The sequence below is a fragment of the Haemaphysalis longicornis genome, unplaced genomic scaffold, assembly GCF_048455015.1.
Source record: "Haemaphysalis longicornis isolate Haplotype H1 unplaced genomic scaffold, Haemaphysalis longicornis Haplotype H1 scaffold_7, whole genome shotgun sequence".
NCBI classification, from domain to species: domain Eukaryota; kingdom Metazoa; phylum Arthropoda; class Arachnida; order Ixodida; family Ixodidae; genus Haemaphysalis; species Haemaphysalis longicornis.
The window spans coordinates 55,498,026-55,517,656 of NW_027526422.1; the positions used below are offsets into that span (position 1 = coordinate 55,498,026).

The 19,631-nt window shown below is 48.3% G+C and overlaps 1 protein-coding gene across 1 annotated transcript in view; it reads left to right on the top strand.

Annotated features, from left to right (window-relative positions):
* Positions 1-19,631, top strand: part of Sog (chordin short gastrulation) — a 327,634-nt gene that overhangs the window by 98,120 nt on the left and 209,883 nt on the right. Inside the window, exon 2 of the mRNA XM_077677340.1 lies at positions 6,343-6,446. Coding sequence (XP_077533466.1) covers positions 6,343-6,446 — 104 coding nt within the window. The remainder of the gene's footprint in view (positions 1-6,342; positions 6,447-19,631) is intronic.

Genomic DNA, 19,631 nt, shown 5'->3' on the forward strand with positions numbered 1-19,631 from the left:
CTGCACCGCTTACGAGAGCGGCACTCGAATATCCGCCGCAGTGCTGAGCCGAACACATCTGTAGGCGGACCGGTAGGCAGACCGGCCGGCTGCTCCCAGCGCGCGTCTTGCCACCCACCGCCTCGAGCGTCGCGCGTCGTTCTTTAGCCGCGGTAGCATTTGCACTCGCAGCGCCTGCGTCACATCCACGGTCGCTTTTTAATTAAGCGCCTCACGAGATCAGTACGTGGGGGCATTCGCAGAAACTGCCGTCGATGCGGATTCGACAGTGCTACGGCGGCTCTGCTCTGTGATATCCCTCCGACGGTCACGTGGTCAGCTTTGTTCACACAAAATCCACAAAATCCATCGTTTCGCGGCACTCGCTGAAACCGAAACTGCGACTGGCCGCATTTAAAATCCCTCTAATTAAACAACCGTCGCACGCTGAAGCAAATGAGGTTTCTACAGGTTATAAGTAGGTCACTAGCTACTTATCGCAACGAAAAAAACAAGATGCTAAATTTTTGTGTCAGTGCCCCTTTAAGCTAGAGTATGCGATTTTATGTCTATTATTATGATAAAAAGTTCCGCACATGCCAAAGCTGGTGCGGGCAAGCATCAGACGTCACCCCAGCGCAAAGAAACAGCAGGGAGCAAGAGCCCGAGTGAAGCAGACGACAAATGCGAGAATCCCTAAGCCGACGTCACGGAGGCGCGCGTCGCAGCGCCGCCCGTGGTCGCGCTCACCGCCAATACGCTATCACTCTTTCCTTCCTGTAAGCATTGTGAAAGCTATAGTTATCGCCAGACGGGGCGTCACTGCGTGATTTGCTCGTCGGAGCAGATCCTCATGCCATTCTGGCTTTGCTTTTGTGGCTTTTTTTTAAGTTACTGTCAAACGCGTTTATTACTGTAACCTAAACAAAGCCGGCCAATAGCCGCTGCACCACTGTAATGATGTAGTTCGTGTGCTCGAAGAACGCCAAGACCAAGAAAAGACAGTTTTCTTAGCAAGTTTCTAAGTTATATGATGGACATAGAGCAGTAATTTCTAGCTGATTGTTGTGTTCAAGCCAGGACGGCAGACGGGGCGGCACACGAACGTTGCAGGAACGGAATGGGTTTATTCCATCGTGACAAACGGGTGAAACAAAAGCGAGGGCTTGCTAGTAGGCGAGCTGTATTTATAGCCACTGAGAGGGGTAGGCGAGGGCGAGAGTGTGGTGACGACATGTCACGTAGCCCAAAGGCGCGCAATACAACACTGATGTACTTTGTGACCAATTCTGGGTGTGATTGCTGACAACTTTCAGTAAGCATTTAGGATTTCAAAAAAAAATTAAAATAAAAGTGTTGCAGGGTTTTTTAGGTCTATCCGTTTGAGTGCACCGTTGTATGGCCTTTAGTCGTCCTACTTCGCTACACCGGGCTCATGAGAAGATTCACTCTAACAGCATCAATTTCTGGTTGACGACACGGAGGTCATAGCTAATATGATTCAGCAATGTTTGAATATAAGTGTCTGGTACATCTTATTTTCATATAATGGGTAATTATCTAATTTCATATATCCTCCACATATTACGACCTCAGCTTGTGTAAAAGCCCGGTAATATCGACCACAGCACATGACAGCAATATATGGACTGGAGCTTGGGACATAGCAAATGGGCTGTAATTGTTTACTACTGAAGAATTCAGCAATTGACCCATTTGTTTGCCTTAAATCATCTGAGAATACTTTGTCTTGTAGCGCAATATTTGCGGCGTAAGTCGCTATCAAAGTTTGGCCACCATAAGTGATACTGTGCCGCAACAAATCTATTGGTTTCTTAATTTGACTACGGTCAGCTTGACGCAGACTGTGCCACTAACTTCAAACGAATTGACACAAAACAGAAGCCAGTGCGAAGGTGGGTGTGTTATCTAACCATGTTGCCCCAGCTGTGCTCTCGTTATATCTATATGTGTATTAGAAGATGTGGCTCTGGAATAAAATTAGTTGCAGCAGCGCCGGTTCCGGGCTTCTCTCCTATGTTTTGTCTGTTCTGCGCTAACTTTTATTGGGAAGGCTAGGGGAGTACAGGCACTACTGGGACGGAAATTACGTGATCTCACCTCGCCTATTTATTTGCCTATTGGTCAGGAAATCTTAAGGTGGTGTCTCGTAGCTTGGCAAACACGCTACTCAGTAGACGGAAACAAAGCGGATGAGACAAGCTTCTTGACATGGGCGAATAGGTATAGCCGATTTCTGCACGGCCTAGTCACCCTACAGGTGCCACGTACTGTACATGCCAGTATATGCGTTGTCCACAGGCTTAGCTGGAGCATCAGATTCGACGTCGGCGTGGAATATCTCTAAAATGCTGGCGAAAAGCTGTTTAAACGAACGTGGAGGACTTAGGTTACCCCTTACTTTTGAAGGATGCGCAACAGTTGTGGCTAAACTACTTTACACCACAGCAGGGGGCAACGATATGTGGGTAAACCATTGCTCCAGTGCTCCATATCATATGTGCTCGTTATTGAGGAGTATTTCGTCACAGGTATCATATTTTGCCTTTGCAATGTCTGTGCGTTACAAAGATTGCTGTCGTAGCCATTATCACTGGCGGGGAGAACAGAGGCAACTCATATCAACCTTTGTATTTTTTTTTTCATGATTCGCTCTATTTTGTTGTTTTTGCATTTTCAGATTAATTTACCAATACATTAAGGTCATTTTCCCAGTATTTCTGTGCGCGCCTCTTAGTTTCTGAATTGTCACCCTATACGCATGGCGCGGCAACGCCAAGTCGGAGCTTGCTGCGTAACCTTCGAATACACATGCAGGTGTCTTGGCCTCTTTTCTTTTTTAACTGTCGTATTTTAAGATCACTGCCTCGTTCGAAGGTAACGTCATTTTAATACGTCATTCCGGCGCTGAAGCGTTGGCCGTAGATCAACAAATTGGCCAAGCTTGCACTAGAGGCTTCAAGGCTGGAGAAGCGGCAGATCTGGCGACCCCTCTCCTTCTGTCGGAGGCCCCGCTGTTGCACCTCACATGGAACTGCGAACTTGCCGCTGAAAGTTCTCCATGACTGGCAGGCCCGAACCGTTTTAAAAAGTCCGCACGCTTTCACATCTCTCCCAAAGTGGACCGCGTTAGCACGCGCTAGAATCGGCAGCAACCGGCTTCGCGAAATCTGCGTCTGTAGCGCGAACTCGGCGTCCGTGCTTCCCATTTCGGGCGCGAACGCACGTGAACTGGCGAGTAGAAGAGCACGCGAGAGGTCACACCACGAATTCTGGACAGAGTGTTCCTCGAAGGTCGAGCTGGCCGACACCAGGCGCTCCTCACGAGGCGCACGCTCACGTGCACTCGGTGTTTTCCCATGGTATTTTTTTCTTGTAACGCTGGACGGCAGAACTAAAAGCTTAACTGCTCTAGCAGCGGTGTTTAAATTCGAGGGCACTTGAGCACTTCTTACGAGCTTCGAAGGCGAAAATAGTAATGCACAATTCAATTCCGCTGTGCCGTGTAAACTGTGCACTACATCAACACCTCTCTTCTCTCGGCTTAAGCGCCCAGCTATATCGGTACGAGGCAGAAGATGAGTCCCGTCGCAGAGAATACAGCAAGGCACGCCAACTGCGTCACCGCTGCAATTGGATGTCGTCGAACGCGCGAGCTACGGCGGTCTCGTGGGAAACGGTCGTTGGCCGTGCCCGGCGAAGGTCAAGGTGCTCGCTGGCTGCGTGGGCGATGCGAAGGACACCCAAGGACGGCAGGCGTCCTTCTCCGCTTACCGAGATGCGTCCTCCGTCATCGGAGCTGCAGTGCGCTCTCGCTGCTCCCGGTGCCGGCCGCGCTGTGCGGTGGCCGAGTCGGGTTTCGGCTAGACAACGTGCTCCCGGCGAACAGCACAAAAGAGCGTCTCCGATGCCGGACTTGTTTGCGCGTCAGTCTCGGTGTGACTGGCGCCAGCTTGTCTTCATCGGGCGCGCCAGAAAGGCGATATACTGCGGGGCCACGCTTGGCCGTCAATGCGGGCTGAATTCCTATATGAGTGAGGGAGACAGCGTGCAACAGCACGTAGGGAATTCCTAGGCTGTATGGCCCTGACAACGCCAGTAGCTAACTGCGTAGAAGCCGCTGCTTAGAAGCCACGTGGTCTAGCAATATTTCGAGGACGCTGCGCGGCTCCGGTCTTTTCGGAACAGGACGTTTCGCTACGGTCTTTTTGGGTACACGGACTTTTTGGGGCACGGGCGTTTCAGTACAGTAGTAGTGGTAGTAGGGGTGTAGTAGTAGTAGTAGTAGTAGTAGTAGTAGTAGTAGTAGTAGTAGTAGTAGTAGTAGTATGTATTGTTGGATGAGGCGAACTTAGCCTTGCATAACTGCCGGCAATTGCTCCGCCTAATCGTCCCCAGTACGATACCAGAAACACGCAAAGTCACCACACCTCCCTTAGTCTTATTATAACAGAGACACACAATGTCACCGTACCTCACTTAGCCCTGTGGACTGCAAGAATCCCAGCAGAAGACGAGACACCTCTCTTCGCGCAATCTAGTGGTACCTATGAAAAATAATGTCCTCCGTTGTAGCATGGGGCACTTAGAAATTTCGGTACAGGGTGGTTCGGCACCAAAACGAATTCGGGCGAGCGTTTTAGGCCGCCACATGCGCGCGAATTGTTGGTGTGGAAATGAATTCGTCGGGGTTTTCGAAAAACAATGTAGCGGTGGTCGTAGGAGGAACGGCAATCTCACAGCCTGTCTCCTCCCTTTCCTGCGCGCCACTGGTGGCCACAGGGTGGACGTTAATCCAAGACGCCTTGGCTCCTCGAGGGCGAACCCCTGATGTCATCCCGATGTGCAGTGATGAACTACCAAAACAAAGCAGGCGTATTCAATGCCACTTCGGTCTCAGAAAATCACTTGCCTCATTCGGTGCAGGGCTCTTTGAAGTATACTGACAATATCGGTGTAGTACAAAAACAAACGAAATGCTCGTGTTGCAATTATTTAGGGGGTCCTTGCAATTTGAAAATTTTGAAATTATCGAGCGAGGTGAAACTTTAAGTTATGAAATCACAGGGCCCGCATTTCTTAAAGTGTTGGAGAAAACGAGATTGAAGTTACGGAGCACGAAGAAACACAGTGAGGCATTAGCAGGATGATGAGTACAAGGCCTTTGGCGGGTTCACAGACCTTGTCAAGCTGTTTTATAGCATCCGTTAGCCTGGGATTCCCGCAAGAATTTCTGTCAAATAAAACGACCTAAATGCAGTTTAATAATAATTACACAAAACATTGACAACGCGCTCTAAGGAGTCATTACTAGTAGCTCAGTGAGTTGTTCGAACGTAATTAGGCCGAGTGCAATGAAAGCATAGCAACTGGCGAACGGATGGAGGGAAAAAATGGGCTGGGCGCCATGGTCTGAATATCCCATTGAAGCCCAACGCCAAAGCCAAGCTTCACGTCACATTATGTGCTTCTGGTACCGGTATTACGTGCCGATGATGCCGCTATCTTTTTGCTGGCCATTGCGCAGTGGAATGGAACAAAATGCATGATTAGGGCGGCGCAGTAGTGTTGTCCTTGAAGCCCATGCGGCATTCCAGCAACTTGTATATCCGCTCTTGCACCGCACGGGCCCGCGTTATATAAGAAGCGTTGAAGAGCTTCGTTCCCGACTGAGCAGAACCTTGCCCGCACGTCATCATGCGAATTGGTTCTTTTTTTTTCTTTTGCTGCCGAGTCTTCTCTTGTATCCATAAGAGACGGCAGCAGGAGGACGCGCCATATGTCTGTTTGCCTGACGACCAGAAAGGAGCTCGAATTCTATACCTTACCATCGCCCTATCACTATGCGGTGCTCAGCCGAAAGTGGGTCATGAAATTATTTTGAGAAATCGTGGGTGTCATCCAAAAGAACAGTTGGCACAGAAAAATTTGTTAGCGCAGTAAATCCAAGTCATTTTTTTCTATTTTGGTATCTCTCTCTCTCTCTCTCTCTCTCTCTCTCTCTCTCTCTCTCTCTCTCTCTCTCTCTCTCTCTCTCTCTCTCTCTCTCTCTCTCTCTCTCTCTCTCTCTCTCTCTCTCTCTCTCTCTCTCTCTCACACACACACACACACTTATACACACACTCGCATGCACGCACGCGCACACACGCACACGCACGTGCACGCACACGCACACACACACACACATTTGCAAGAACGCAAACAGCCAAGAGATGGAGTACGCCTACACAAGTCAGTCACAAAATCCAGTCAAAAAATCAACAACTTTAGAGAAACAAATTCTAGCTTCGTTGTAACTTGATGGAGGAAATGTAGCTTTGGCGCGTCTTTTTGCTTTTACAGATTGCCAGTTCGGGAACCTGACGTACGAGTTGGAAGAGCGGTGGCGGCCCGACCTGGGTCCACCCTTTGGCGTACTCTACTGTGTTCGCTGTGAGTGCACCCCTGTGAGTACACTCCACACGCTTCGTACTCTGCTTTGCGCTACGCGAGAGCGGGCTACTGAGCACGCTCACAAAAGCACGAAGCTAGCATCTCACCATTCTGTTGTTGTAAGTAAGCACTGTTGTCATATAAAAGAAATGTCCCGATAAGAAAAATACAGAGGGATTTTTACGTTCCCTTGTAGGATGGGCTACAAAAAAAGCTCTGCTAGGTTTGCTTCTTCCCGTAATGCAGCGCTCCTGCGCAGCATGTATATTCACCCTGAAACCACCTGAAACGTATAGTGCAGCTTCCGAACGATTTCAAATTTAGCGCCCCACCTGTTGCTGTACAGGTGGTTACTGTAATATATACGTCTATTGCAACATCAACCCGATGCCTATGGCAACCAGAATTTCAATTTCAGAGCAACTCCTATTTCGTAACAATCGGATTTCCACAACTTTATCTTCACTTCGGAACTATTTGAGATCCGACGGCCCACTAGTCGGTAGGTAGGCGGTTCCTATGGCAACATCTCTGTTGCTGTGTGCCCATAAACCGTAGTTTCGTCAACTGCAAGACAGAATGCCAAGTTAAACCGCATATGGGGCTGCCGCCCTAATACAAAAAAAGTAAAAGTCGACCCATTCGCGGGTTCCCAAGGAAAGCGAATCGATATATTGCTCCGAAATGTTAACGGCATCGGCAGGCAGGATCCCGTTAATCTGCCTCGTTCCGAGTAAGTGTTCATGGTATGAAATGACTTACGACATCACATGAATACGCATGCAATTTACGACGTACTTTCTTACTCTTATGAGTCTTATGAAAACTTCTGTGGTCACCACAAAAGGAGACGTCGCTTACAAACTTCAACCTCAAGTATTTTTAATCTAGCAAGCATGATAAAATCTTAAATGCCTACTGAACACCCCTGGGGCCAAGGCATAATGTAGCGTTGAAATTAGAGATGCAACTATTGTCCTCAATCATCTGTACCACAACTAAAATTTCCACTGAAAGAACCCTGCTTAGGCCCCAATAAATAAGAAAGAAGCTTACAATCCAACAACACACTAAACCTTTATAAATCCTTGTTACAGTTTTTAAATACATGGCGATCTCAATCATTCCTAAGGCGCCGCTTCCGTAAAACTACAAGATTTTTTTCAGATGGATCTGCGGCGCCTTTTAAGGGGCGTAGCCCATTAGGGTCTGGGGCTGTTGGCGTCTCCTTTCGTCGTCGTCGTAATCGTCGTCTCATGTAATCACAGTACTAAAACATCGGGAAACTGCTTTACGCCTCGCGCTAGAACGTAACGCGTAAAAAAAAAAAAAAAAAAAAACACGACCCGCCGCGGTGGCTCAGTGGCTAAGGCGTTGCGCTGCTGAGCACGAGGTCGCGGGTTCGATTCCCGGCCGCGGCGGCCGCTTTTCTGATGGAGGCGAAAAGCAAAAACGCCCGTGTGTACGAGATTTCGGCGCACAGTAAAGATCCCCAGGTGGTCAAAATTAATCCGGAGCCCTCCACTACGGCGCGCCTCATCGCCTGCGTTGCGTCGGCGCGTTAAACCCTACAATCAATCAATCAATCAAAAAAAAAAAAAAAAACACAGGCACACTCGCTTACGCCTCACGCTGGAGCGCTTCGTAATGCGGCGTATTAAAAAACATCGAGACACTCGTTAGCGCCTCGCGCTGGAAAGCTTCGTGCTGCAAAGGCAAGTGTCTTTTGCAGTGTATACCTCCACCCACGAATGGTTTCATCTCCATGGGCAAAAACGCCAACGCACCAAGAATTCACTTATACACTGCATGCTTCGCTCCTTTCCAGGTTTCACGTTAGTGGAGATGGCCCCGGATTTTTTATGTTTTGTTTTCCGAGCAAACCAGTGAAACATTATTTCTAATTCCAAAATATTTTTCTTGCCTTTATGACGCACTGTTTCGCGTTAAATACGCGGAATGTTATATGTTGATTTATTTTGCGGAGGTATTTTATGGGCGACAAGTATCGGAGCGATACTTGTGCCTGTGACAATTAAAGGGGGGCTCTTACACTCTTGTTTGTAGTTACATTGATAGTCTGGGTGCTTCAGTAGCCATACGGTCAGCTTGAGCTGAAGAGGCGCCCAAACATCGACATCAAAAATCTTTACCACTTCAGTTTGAAGTGTACTTTTTCTTTAAAAAATACGAAAAGAAAAAAATTAACCTGCAGTGACTAAGTTGTTATCTGGTGGTCAGTATAGGAAAACAATATTGCTCCCAATGGGCCCGTAGATCACTGCAAGAGGTTGAGGTCATTGATATTGTCGCAGTACAAAAGTCAAGGACTGCGACTGATATAAGTGCTGAATGCGCCTCAGTCATTTACGTTCTCATGTTACTGCGCGTCGATCGCAATGCAATGTTCTAGGCACTGGTACGTTTGTGTGCCGTTGCCTGTATTGCCAAGCTATAGCTTGGGACTCTCAGATGATTATTTAGTAACTACCAATCAGTTTTCCAAATATACAGTCTTTTTGTGCTTGACTGACGTTTGATTATCAGTTTTTATATCGTGGTTCCCAAAGAGTCAAAAAAAAAAAGGAAAGAAATACTACTTTAGAAGGGTTTGCTGACGGATCAGTTGGTAGGTACATTGTAACACTAAGAAAAACAGCGCGAACGACAGGACGAAAAAAAGGGAGAACAAAACCACAGGCGCTGACGAGCAGAGTCCTTTTTCTATATACGTTTTCTGCTGCAATAAAGCACTCATTTGTTCGTCAGCGCCTGCGGTTTTGTTATTCCTTCCTTCATCCTGTCGTTTGCGCTGTTTTTCTTAGTGTTACAAAATAGTACTTGCCACATTTCTGCATTTCTCCCACTGCGAAGACGTTCTAGAGAAACGTAAAACTGCTGGGAAAGCTCGAAATAGCAGATGAAGGTTTTAATCCTAATTTAAACTCGAAGTGGTGGGAAAGGGGGGAGAGGAGGGAAATCCGCAAAATTATTTAAGAACGCTCTTGTGCAGAAACAGAAATAGACCGAAGCCGCATACTTAATCGAACTGGCTTTTTAACTCAATGACTATCCTCGGCCGACGTTAGTGCCATTTTCGAGCAGTCGAGTACGGGGGATATGGCTCGCACGGGAGCGTTTTTGCGAAGACCGGCACAAAGCAGAGAAACATCTCTTACATCGCATCCAACCGCGAAATGGACCGGAGCAGAATGTGATGAAGACGGAACGTGTGGGACTCCTTTCCACCACCATATCCGAAGATTTTGCGTCCTTTCCTGTCAGCGGGTGGGCCCTGAAAGGCGATCTCTGCCCTCAGGGGGGTGAGAGCTCGGAAATGGACAGGGAAGACGACGAGAAGCAGGCAGGTCCTCCGGGATGTCCTTCGGTCCTTCGAGACGTCGAGAGGCCCTGTTCCCGCGACAACCACACCGGCGTCTATGGGCGCTTTGGCTTTGTTCCGCACGCCGCAAGGCTCTGCCTCGAGGTTTCTGGGAGATTTGACGGTGGCCCCGGGACACGAAAAATGGGAACCGCGACGAGCAGACAGGAAGTGCTAGCGCGGACAACTCTCTCGATCGCGAGGCCGGATCCCGTTCCGCGCTTGTTTCCCTGGAAAAGGAGAATACGTTCGTTGGAAACAAGATGAAGTTTGAAGTTTAAAGCTTTTTTTTCCCTTTGGGAAAGTGACGTGATTTGGTTTTCAAATGAGGGCCGCGCGCACGCGCGCCCTCGGGCCGTGGCCGCCTGGGACTGGCTTCCTTTTCCAACCTTGCATGGCTTCCGTGAGCAGCGGCCCACACGTACGGCAGCCTTCGAGTTCCGTCGCAACGCCGCCACTTGAGAGTGTGATGTGTGCTCTTCTTTCCATTGCGGCTCTGTGTTCCCACTCTCATTTTTTGTAGTTTTTCTTTAGATTTTATAGAAACCGTTCTTTTTTTTGCCAAGCTGGGAGGAGTGAGCGGGTCGGGCACGGGCTCTCATGTGTGTCCTTAGCGCTCACTTTCTCGGTGGTTGGCTAGCTTTCTGCCTTCCCCCATCGCCTTTTCCTCTTCAACGTAGAATTCGTCACCGTTACACCTTCTGCGCACTCCATACTTCACTCCTCGCCATCTGTTTCTCCTACACGCTTCGCCCATTCTGCGTAACCGCAATAACTTCTTCCCTTTTCCTGAGTATTTTCCGGTTTTCTGGGTTTTTTTTTTCGGCCGCTCCCTGTGTCGCCTCGCTTTTCCTTATATGGCTTCTTCCTCGTCTTCACTTTCATCGTCTAGCTGTTGATTTTGTTGGTGGCAGTATTTCTGCAGTTTTCTGTTTGGACCAATTGAAAAAAGGCAGACCAGCTGACAAAACCTGAAGGATCACTCGGGGTCTGGGCCTTGTGTTACCTTGAAGTTGGTGACCTTTACAGGTCCCTTTTTTGTTGTTTAGAAATCCCTGGTTTCTTCATACGCTATCACATCCTTCCAAAAGAGTAGCGAGAGATTTTGTCGATATGGGCGCGGGTTTCCGGAGCGAGCGAAAGTGGATCGGCTCTTTGAAGCGCCCCGCGGAAACGCGAATCTGCCCGCATGTTCCTTCCAGATGTCACTTGAAGTTTGCACCTTCTTTCGCGCTGTTTTTAAGCGTTACGGTTCTTTTATACTGTTTCTCTGTTTCCCTGCTTCTTCGTATCGATTTATATGCCAGGCATGTCTGGGGTGTTATTTATTTACAACCGCGAACAGCACAACCCCGCGGACATTTCGGAGCGTGGCCTGTGCGCCGTGGTGATTGGTGCTGTGCCCTCCTAACTCTCGTTCACAGTGGGTTTGTATTTCTTCTTCTTTTTCTTTGCTTACCTTCATGAGAGTCGTTTCCCGTTGCGAAACCCTTGTATCAATGCCTGACGGGTTCTCGGTCGCTTCTTTTTCGTTATGCCCCAAATTTGTCTCGTGCTAGCCACAGTTTCATGAGTTATAGTTGCGTGTTGCCTCCATTTTTTTTTTCAGACTCAGCCTTCTCACGCTGGTTGTCACAATTACCCAACCTTTGCTTCCTGACGATAAGACGCATGTTGGCAGGGATTAGTGGAAAGTAATGTTCTTACCTGACGCTCTTTTAAATTTAAGGCAGTTGCCTTTCGGTCTGCACCCTTTTCGGCGAAGTTTAGCGCTAAAATCGCATTGACTTAATTGAAACTTTCCTCTCCTCTCTCCTCCTCTCTCTAACCCCCCCCCCCCCCTCTTACGAGTGAAGAGCTGAACGTCCCTTAATATTTCTATTAATGTTGTTTTCTGCGGCTTCACGTCATTTTTAAAATAAATGCTTAAAATACTGAAAATTTTAAATGTTCCTTTTTTTACTCACAAACTTCTGTTTTATAAACCAGCTGGCGTCAAAAGTTGCCGAAGTTTTTTCAAAATCATTGTAAGTAAATCTACTCATCTATCGATAGGCCAGTGCGAGCAATCAAATTTTTGCCCTTAATCATCCCTCATGTTGATCATCATTAAAAAGCAGAAATGAGGGGGGTGGGGATAAAGTTTCTTCTGTTTAATTACTGAAATAACTGCCATACACGCACTTAAAGCACAGCAGGCTGGGGAGGGGGGGAGGGGGGTAGGGGGGGTTGGAATTAATCAAAGGCCAAAGTTCAGCTTATCGAGAAAGCGCTGGCTTTGTTCCTCGATCCCAATCACGCTGCTACCGGCGCACGCTTCGCTAGCAATCGACATAAAGAATGATGCGTTCAAGGTGAGAAGGAAAACGAAAGCAAATAACGCCCCTGGAATAATGCCTGCGAGCGAAGAGAGAGAGGAACTACAGCGCGCGATAAAATAAAATTCCGGCTCAGATATAACGGGCCCAGGTGAAAAATGCGTTACGGAAATGAGGTTATCGGGGTAGGATAGCGAGCAGCGCAAAAGAATCGAAGGAGCAAGAACTACGGTCGCTGAAGTTCCGGCGAAGCCCGAAAAGGCGAACCAATTATCGAAATTCAGCCCGTGCTGATGATCATGCTATGCAAGAGGGCACGAAAATGCCCGCAGAAAAACGGGGAAAAAAGGAGGAGAAAGCAAATGTGAGATGCCAGGGCTGGATGCATTATATAAAGGAACGGGAAATAATGGGAAATAGCAAAAAAAGTCGTTTCGGAAGACGAAGTAGGAGCCCAAGTGTCGGCGTTCCGCTGGCGATTCCCGTGCTTACGTCAACGATGATTGACGACTCGCCAGTGGCTGGTTTCCACGGCAAGACACTAGCGTAAGAAGGAGCCGACCTGCAAGATTGAATCTTGAATCTGCCTCCCTTTTTTTATGGCGCCCGCATCATCCGCTTTTTTGCTCGTATGTTTTAAGAGAAAGGGTTTATTTTTGCTTCCTTTGGGCTCATTGCTTGCGCAAGACCTCCTAACCTGCACAGGTAAATAATTTCTTGGTCTTAGTGCCTGCCTTATTTCCGCCGCTTTTTTTTACTCTGGGCGGTAGTTCCAGCAAGTATGTATTCGAAGTATTCTTTCGCTGCCTCTTTATTACGTCAGTGTGCAAAATCTTTACGTATCTTGAATTTTTCGCCTCAATTTTGTATTTTTGTTTGATTTTCTCTCTCTCTCTCTCTCTCTCTCTCTCTCTCTCTCTCTCTCTCTCTCTCTCTCTCTCTCTCTCTCTCTCTCTCTCTCTATCTCTCTCTCTGGCGATAATTCATTCCACAAATACCAGCGGCCGAGCCTATATCCTGAGCAAAATGCCGATTCGCTGTACGTACATACCATGCTTCTGTTGACCCTCATAAAGCAAAATTTCCAGGAGCTTTCACTGTAATTCTGCGTATTACCAACGACCCGCCGCGGTGGCTCAGTGGCTAAGGCGTTGCGCTGCTGAGCACGAGGTCGCGGGTTCGATTCCCGGCCGCGGCGGCCGCTTTTCTGATGGAGGCGAAAAGCAAAAACGCCCGTGTGTACGAGATTTCGGCGCACGATAAAGATCCCCAGGTGGTCAAAATTAATCCGGAGCCCTCCACTACGGCGCGCCTCATCGCCTGCGTTGCGTCCGCGCGTTAAACTCTACAATCAATCAATCAATCAATCAGCGTATTACCAACGCCGTGCGCGTCTAATATAACAGGAAATACCTAAAAAAAGGGCACCAAAGGGATAGACGATAACATGCTTAAAAAAAGTAACACTTCCGGCTTATGTTCTACGAACTCTGATGCCTTTTTTTTTTTTTTTTACAAATAAACCGCTAAATCCGCTTTTTCGCTGAATGTTCTTTTTATTATTATTATTTCCGCGAAGCAAAACAGTGCATGTAGCAAGGCTGGGGCTGCCACACAGGGAGGCTGCAGAAAATAGTTCACAACTTCCCCAGCACGGTGATCATTAACGCTGATTGCCGAACCGGCACGTACCAGATTTCGCCAGTGACATCTCACTTTTGCGGCATAGGCACCGAGAGTGGCCAGAAAGGATATACTATATCGTTTTCACCCACGCAAATATTTAGACTTTACTCGACAATCAAGGCAAACACCCGAAGGAAACTATAACTGAAAGCTCCTCACTAGTTGGGATGAGAGTAGATGCTTAACCATGTTAATAATTTCAAAGCCGTGTCTTTTCAAAAACGTGTGCTCAGCAAATGTTTCTTCATACATTGGGTGTACGCGCCTGCGCTAAAGGCTTGCCGTGAAACATTGGCTACTGAGGTGTTGTGAAATTATCGTTAACGTGAGCAGGGGACGTTGTGTTGTGAATCATATGAGCTTCAAGCTACTAATCTTGGCTCAACGCCGGAGGCTCCTCTGCTTTGCTTCAACTCGCTGTCATGTCACCTTCCAACATTGCCGCCTGCCATCGCTTTCGGATCTGTTATAGCTGGGCTATACGGGCGTTTCAAAAGCCTTCCGAAGGCCTTTGAACCGATTGGCTATCAAGTGCCCCTTTGTCAATACATAGGGCACAATGTGGACGAGCGTTCGATTGTCAACTGAAAGTCGCCGTATAGCACAGGCAATACACTCATTGCGATTTCCGGTCAGCTTCCAAGGAAAGCGGCGTGCCAAAAAAATCGTACTACAGGACAAGTAGAGGCAACATTTGGCTTATTTGGGCTTCGTGCTCACGTTGGGATTATGAACAACCTGCGAGCGCGACTGTGACCTTATGGGTGGCGCCGTGCAAAGCAACTCAAGTTGGTAAAGTTGAACCAACCTGTGAGGTGCTCATTGAATGTGACCGACCGATAATGGGAATTCAGGCGGACAGTAGACTCATTACCAAAAACTGAACTATTCAATTCTATGTGGCCTAGTGCACAAGCAGAGTAGTACGACAACGTAAACCCTAGTCGTTAACGACGCACACGATCTCGCGTGTCAAGCTCGCCCTCGTTTCAATAGCCGTGCGTGCTGGCGTTTTCGTTTCGGTACGCCCCATCTTCAGCGATTGGTCGGCGGAAATGCAAATAAACGCGCGGTTGCTCGGCTGTTGTCGTTATTAGCTTGCAGTCGGTGGCGGTCTTGTGCTTCAAATCCGTGACACACTGGCTGCAGTACCAGGATCGGGTGTCGTGTGCTCTCTGTGTGAACGCTATGACGCGGAAGAGTGGATAGGTGACGCCTAGTCGCTAACGCCATACGCTCTCTCGTCTTTGTGCTGTCGCCACGCCCGCTTTCTCGGTCCGAGAGTGAGGAGCAGGACGACCTCACCTCGTCACATGTTTGGTCTTTTGTATGAAAGGTAAGCGGAGTTGTACGGCGATAGTTGTTGCAGGAAAGATGTCGGCCCGTCATCTTTTCTGTGCCAAACCAACCATCATTGGGGCTTGCCTGTAAAGCGTGCTCCACAACAAGCACACTTATCATGAGGCGAAGTTAGCGAAACGGAGTTACCAGTCCGGGAAACATTTGCAGGGTGGTCTGGTGATTGCAATAATAATTTGGTATAATTTCAACACGCATTCGGGATAGATAAGTAATCCCTCATTAATTCGAATTCGTAAAATTCGCGTAAAATTTTGAGGTAAGCGGAGTTTTGAGTTATTTAAGCGAAAAACTGAAAAGTCGTGGCCAGGTCACTGAAATTCTACGGATGGTACCAAAACCTCCTCTGGAGAGGGGGAGCTTTTGTAATACCAGCAGTATAATACCCAGGAAAAAATAAATTTTTAATATTGCGGAAGGAAGGACTGCGCGATGCTCGCCTGTTTCGAGTTCGCGTCTGGTCCCAGAAAAGCGTGCTGGAGTAGGCCTCGCATTAATTGTTGGTTGACAACACTACAATCAAACTTGTTGCGAAGCAGGCGCACTGTGTTTCATGTTTCTCCCGTTGTAGTCACCTCTGGAGGCTTCTCGTCGTACGCATGATCAGCTGTGTCGTGCACAACTACCCCGAAGATGTAGGCGTCGGATAGCATTCCGGTGAGGGGGACGTCGGCCTCGTACACCGCGTACTCCGCGTCAATTAGCCGTTCACGACCGCGTTCAGCGCGTAGTGGGTGCTAAGCGTTAGAACGTAGACCTTATCAGCTGCCTGTAACGGGCCTTGCCTTGTGTCTTCTCTGCCAACATTTCGAGATATCCATTCTCCCCTGAAAAATCTTTCGAGATAAAAGAGAGGAAATATATAGCACCAATAAAAGGTAAATGCACGGCGAGAAAAAGTTTCGACTTAACCGATATTTCGAGATATCTGAGTTTGAGTCAACGAGGTATTACTGTATGCCGGAAAAGGCGGAAGAGAAAATGGGGCAGCGTTGAATAATTGATTTACGTTCATGAAATGTCTGTCGATTGTTTTAGAATTCTCAAAGGGTTCCCCGCTAACGTAGAGTGGCTTCGCAGTAGATTACATAGCTGTCCACCGAATAAAAATATGAGATAATTTTAGGATAGCGATAGGGAACAATTAATGCGCAATTTGCAAGTATTATTTTGAATAGATAAGTAAAGGAAACATGGTTAAACCATGTTTCCTTCGCACTCGTAAGAAAATGATAAGGTGAAAATAGTTTCTAAATTAATAAGCTCTTATGCAGCATAGCCCAAAGAACTGAGCCCACGCCAAGTGATTCTGTTTCCCTCTACGTGCTCCTATTTTAAGCCCACGGATAACGCCTTCCTTGAATATCCGTTCTACATGAACACCTGTACAACCATTGGAATAAATCTAAAATAATCGACATGCGTAACAGGTGTTCCGGTGTCCGCCCCCTAGATGGGACAATTTACGCCTATTGGTGGATCTTCCTTTTCCAATGAACAATAAATACATACATACATACATGCGTAACCGCGAAAAAAAAAAAGAACGCTTGAAATTTATCACGCTCCCCTTGCGAGCCGCAGTATTAATGTCAGCCGCTTCAACACTGCGTTACTGGCGACAAATTAGCGCCGACAGACTTAGTCATTGCTCGAGCCGTGGCGGCGACATTTTGCCTTGCGGGCTAATTACGCCCGGACAGCTAAAACCGAGAGGAAAAGCGGAGGGGGGGGACACAAGTGAAGGGACAGGAACATAAAGTGAATTTTAAAAATGGCGTGGCAGGGTTGTCATGTCATGCCGGCAGGTGCGCGATGATTAAGCACAGAAAGGAAAACACGAGGTGAGAAGCAGAAACGAGCGCGAAACAAAAAAAAAAAAAAATGCGCTTGCGTCGTTTTGAGGTGTACGCCATCACCTCAACACTCTGCTGTTCCACGCAAGACAAATTGTCTTTGAAGCCACCGTAAAAAAAAGCTGCGAACAAGATGTTGTTCGGCTCGACGCATAACTACTTCGCAGGTTGAGGCGTCATTTTTTAAACCTCAGCACCTGCCGCTCACGTCGTCTGGACGTGGGGGTTTGCGCGCCGTGACAGCTTGAAGGAGCTCAGGGGGGCATCTGTCTTGTTAAAGGCCCGTGATGCGGAGAGAAGAATAAAAAAAAAAAACCACAGATAGCAGAGTGTGGTATAGGCGACAACTGCGCAACGCTAAACACCCGCAGCGAGAGGAAGGGGGCTCGTCTCACATAATACTGGGTTGATTGCTGTCCGGTGAGTTCTTCGCGTTGCTTAGCCTACCATCATTTTCATCCGTGGCCCTCGCCGGCTGTCGTCGTCGCTTGGCAGCGGCCCTTACTGGCCGCCGGACGCAGGCGACGCTGCTAACGAATCGCGTAACTAATTAATGGCGGACCCGCAGGCGCGGTATTATCCCCCGCCGACATGCCTCCTCATCCTCGCGTTCTCCCCTATTTCCAGTATTCGGCGGCGTCCTGTTTCTCCGAGTGATTGTATGGGCGACAGGCCAAGCCGCTCTTCTAATCAAGATGCGAAGGTTAAGCTGGAGTTAGGAACGACACAATGGCGGTTTCCACATCACGGACCAACGCGGACGCCAGTGCGAGAGGCAGTTGGAGAGGAACACTTGGCGCATTGTTTAGGGATGAAAAAATGGTTTTCAGCAGGGTGGCATCCAAGTGCGTGGCGGTGCACTGGAAGATACTGGGATGAGGAGGAGGTTGGGTGGCGAGTGACCTTTCAATTTAAAAGGTCACTCGCAACTTAAGCTGAACAATATATTCGTTAATTTATACGTGCTTAGTAAACTCCGAATCACCCAGGGCCGTATTCTGAATCTCTCCTCCACTCCATTTGCTCCCTCCACTCGGCTGAGGGGAGGACTCCGCAATGCTTATGCATGGCGAAATGGATTTCAGGGATACCCTCGACCGGAGACTTCTGTATGTAGTGGAGAAAGAAATGACAGAGGAGGGGTAATGTCTGCACCTGTTTGATGTATGTAGAGTGTCTTTGTGACATGAATATAGATGGGCAGGGAAGTACCATTCTTGGTGTACGGAGGTTGCCGAGCTGTTTGCGGCGTCTTTTGTGGCGCATTGCTCTATCCTTTTTTGGATAGTATTCCTCAGTCGACGGCTGAGGGCTGCCCGGGAAAGGAGCGTCGCGGGCCAGAGCGTGAGCTCGTTCATCACCCTCTATGCCTTGGTGGCCAGGGAGGCTCGAGGGGAGGAATGACGCAGAATACCAGGGCTAGACTCGCGGCTCCCGATCCAGTACCATGAAATTAAGGCACTCCCGTTCACTCAGTTCTAGCAGGAGGGGGAAAAACTAATCAAATTCCCGCAACGAGTAGAATTAGAAGGATATGTTCGAATGGTTCCAATGAAATTATCTCTCTCTCTCTCTCTCTCTCTCTCTCTCTCTCTCTCTCTCTCTCTCTCTCTCTCTCTCTCTCTCTCTCTGTCTGTCTCTCTCTCTCTCTCTCTGTCTGTCTCTCTCTCTCTCTCTCTCTCTCTGTCTCTCTCTCTCTCTCTCTCTCTCTCTCTCTCTCTCTCTCTCTCTCTCTCTCTCTCTCTCTCTCTCTCTCGGGAATGCTCGTACACCGCTAGATTTTATAGGAAGCTCGCTTTGTAAAATTCAGCTTGTAAAACAACTCGGCTTTCTAGAGAAGAGGTACTGGAAGGACTCTAAGGGCCGCTTAATTTTCTATTTTTAAGGAAAAATAGAACGTTTTATAGAACTTTTCTTCCACCCATTTTGGCTGTTGTTTGACGAAAAAAAGTTAGCAGTGGCTTAGCTCGGTTATTCAAGGTATACATAGCTTGAGCTAAGGTTCAGCTTGTTATTCTTAGCTTTCCTGGTTGTCGAGGATTAGCTTGATTGTCGTGCTTACTGCTGCTTCAATGGCACATATACGGGATACGCATTATGTGACACATGTACATTTATCACGCGGCTCCGGCGCAGCGTCACCAATCGCCCCCAAAGCTAAGCTGGTTCCACAGGCGCACGCCGGTGTTGTTGCACACCCGGCCACCCCTCGCATGATCATCAAGTGGACCGGGCCGCCACCTGCGGAACGGAGGTCGGCGAAGACGCTGGGCGCGTGGGGTGTGTGAGAGACGCCGGGAGGCGATCAACGTTCTGTGCGCCGTGTGACGTCACTGCTCCTCGCGCATGCGCAGCACGGCTCTACAGGTGCCTCGCGAAACTGCTCAACCTCGGCCAGTGTAGCTCACGCTACAAAACGCTGCTTTGTTTGTTTTGAGTAATCAAACCTGGCCCTTCTGTTTTCCAATAATCTTATCGTGACGTAAACGAGCTTCGTCACAGTGTACGCCGTATTTACTGCATGAAACGAGCGAGCTTTGAATGAACCCCCAAGCAGCGTTGATTGAGCCAACAGGGCTTGTGTGGCGCTACTACCTA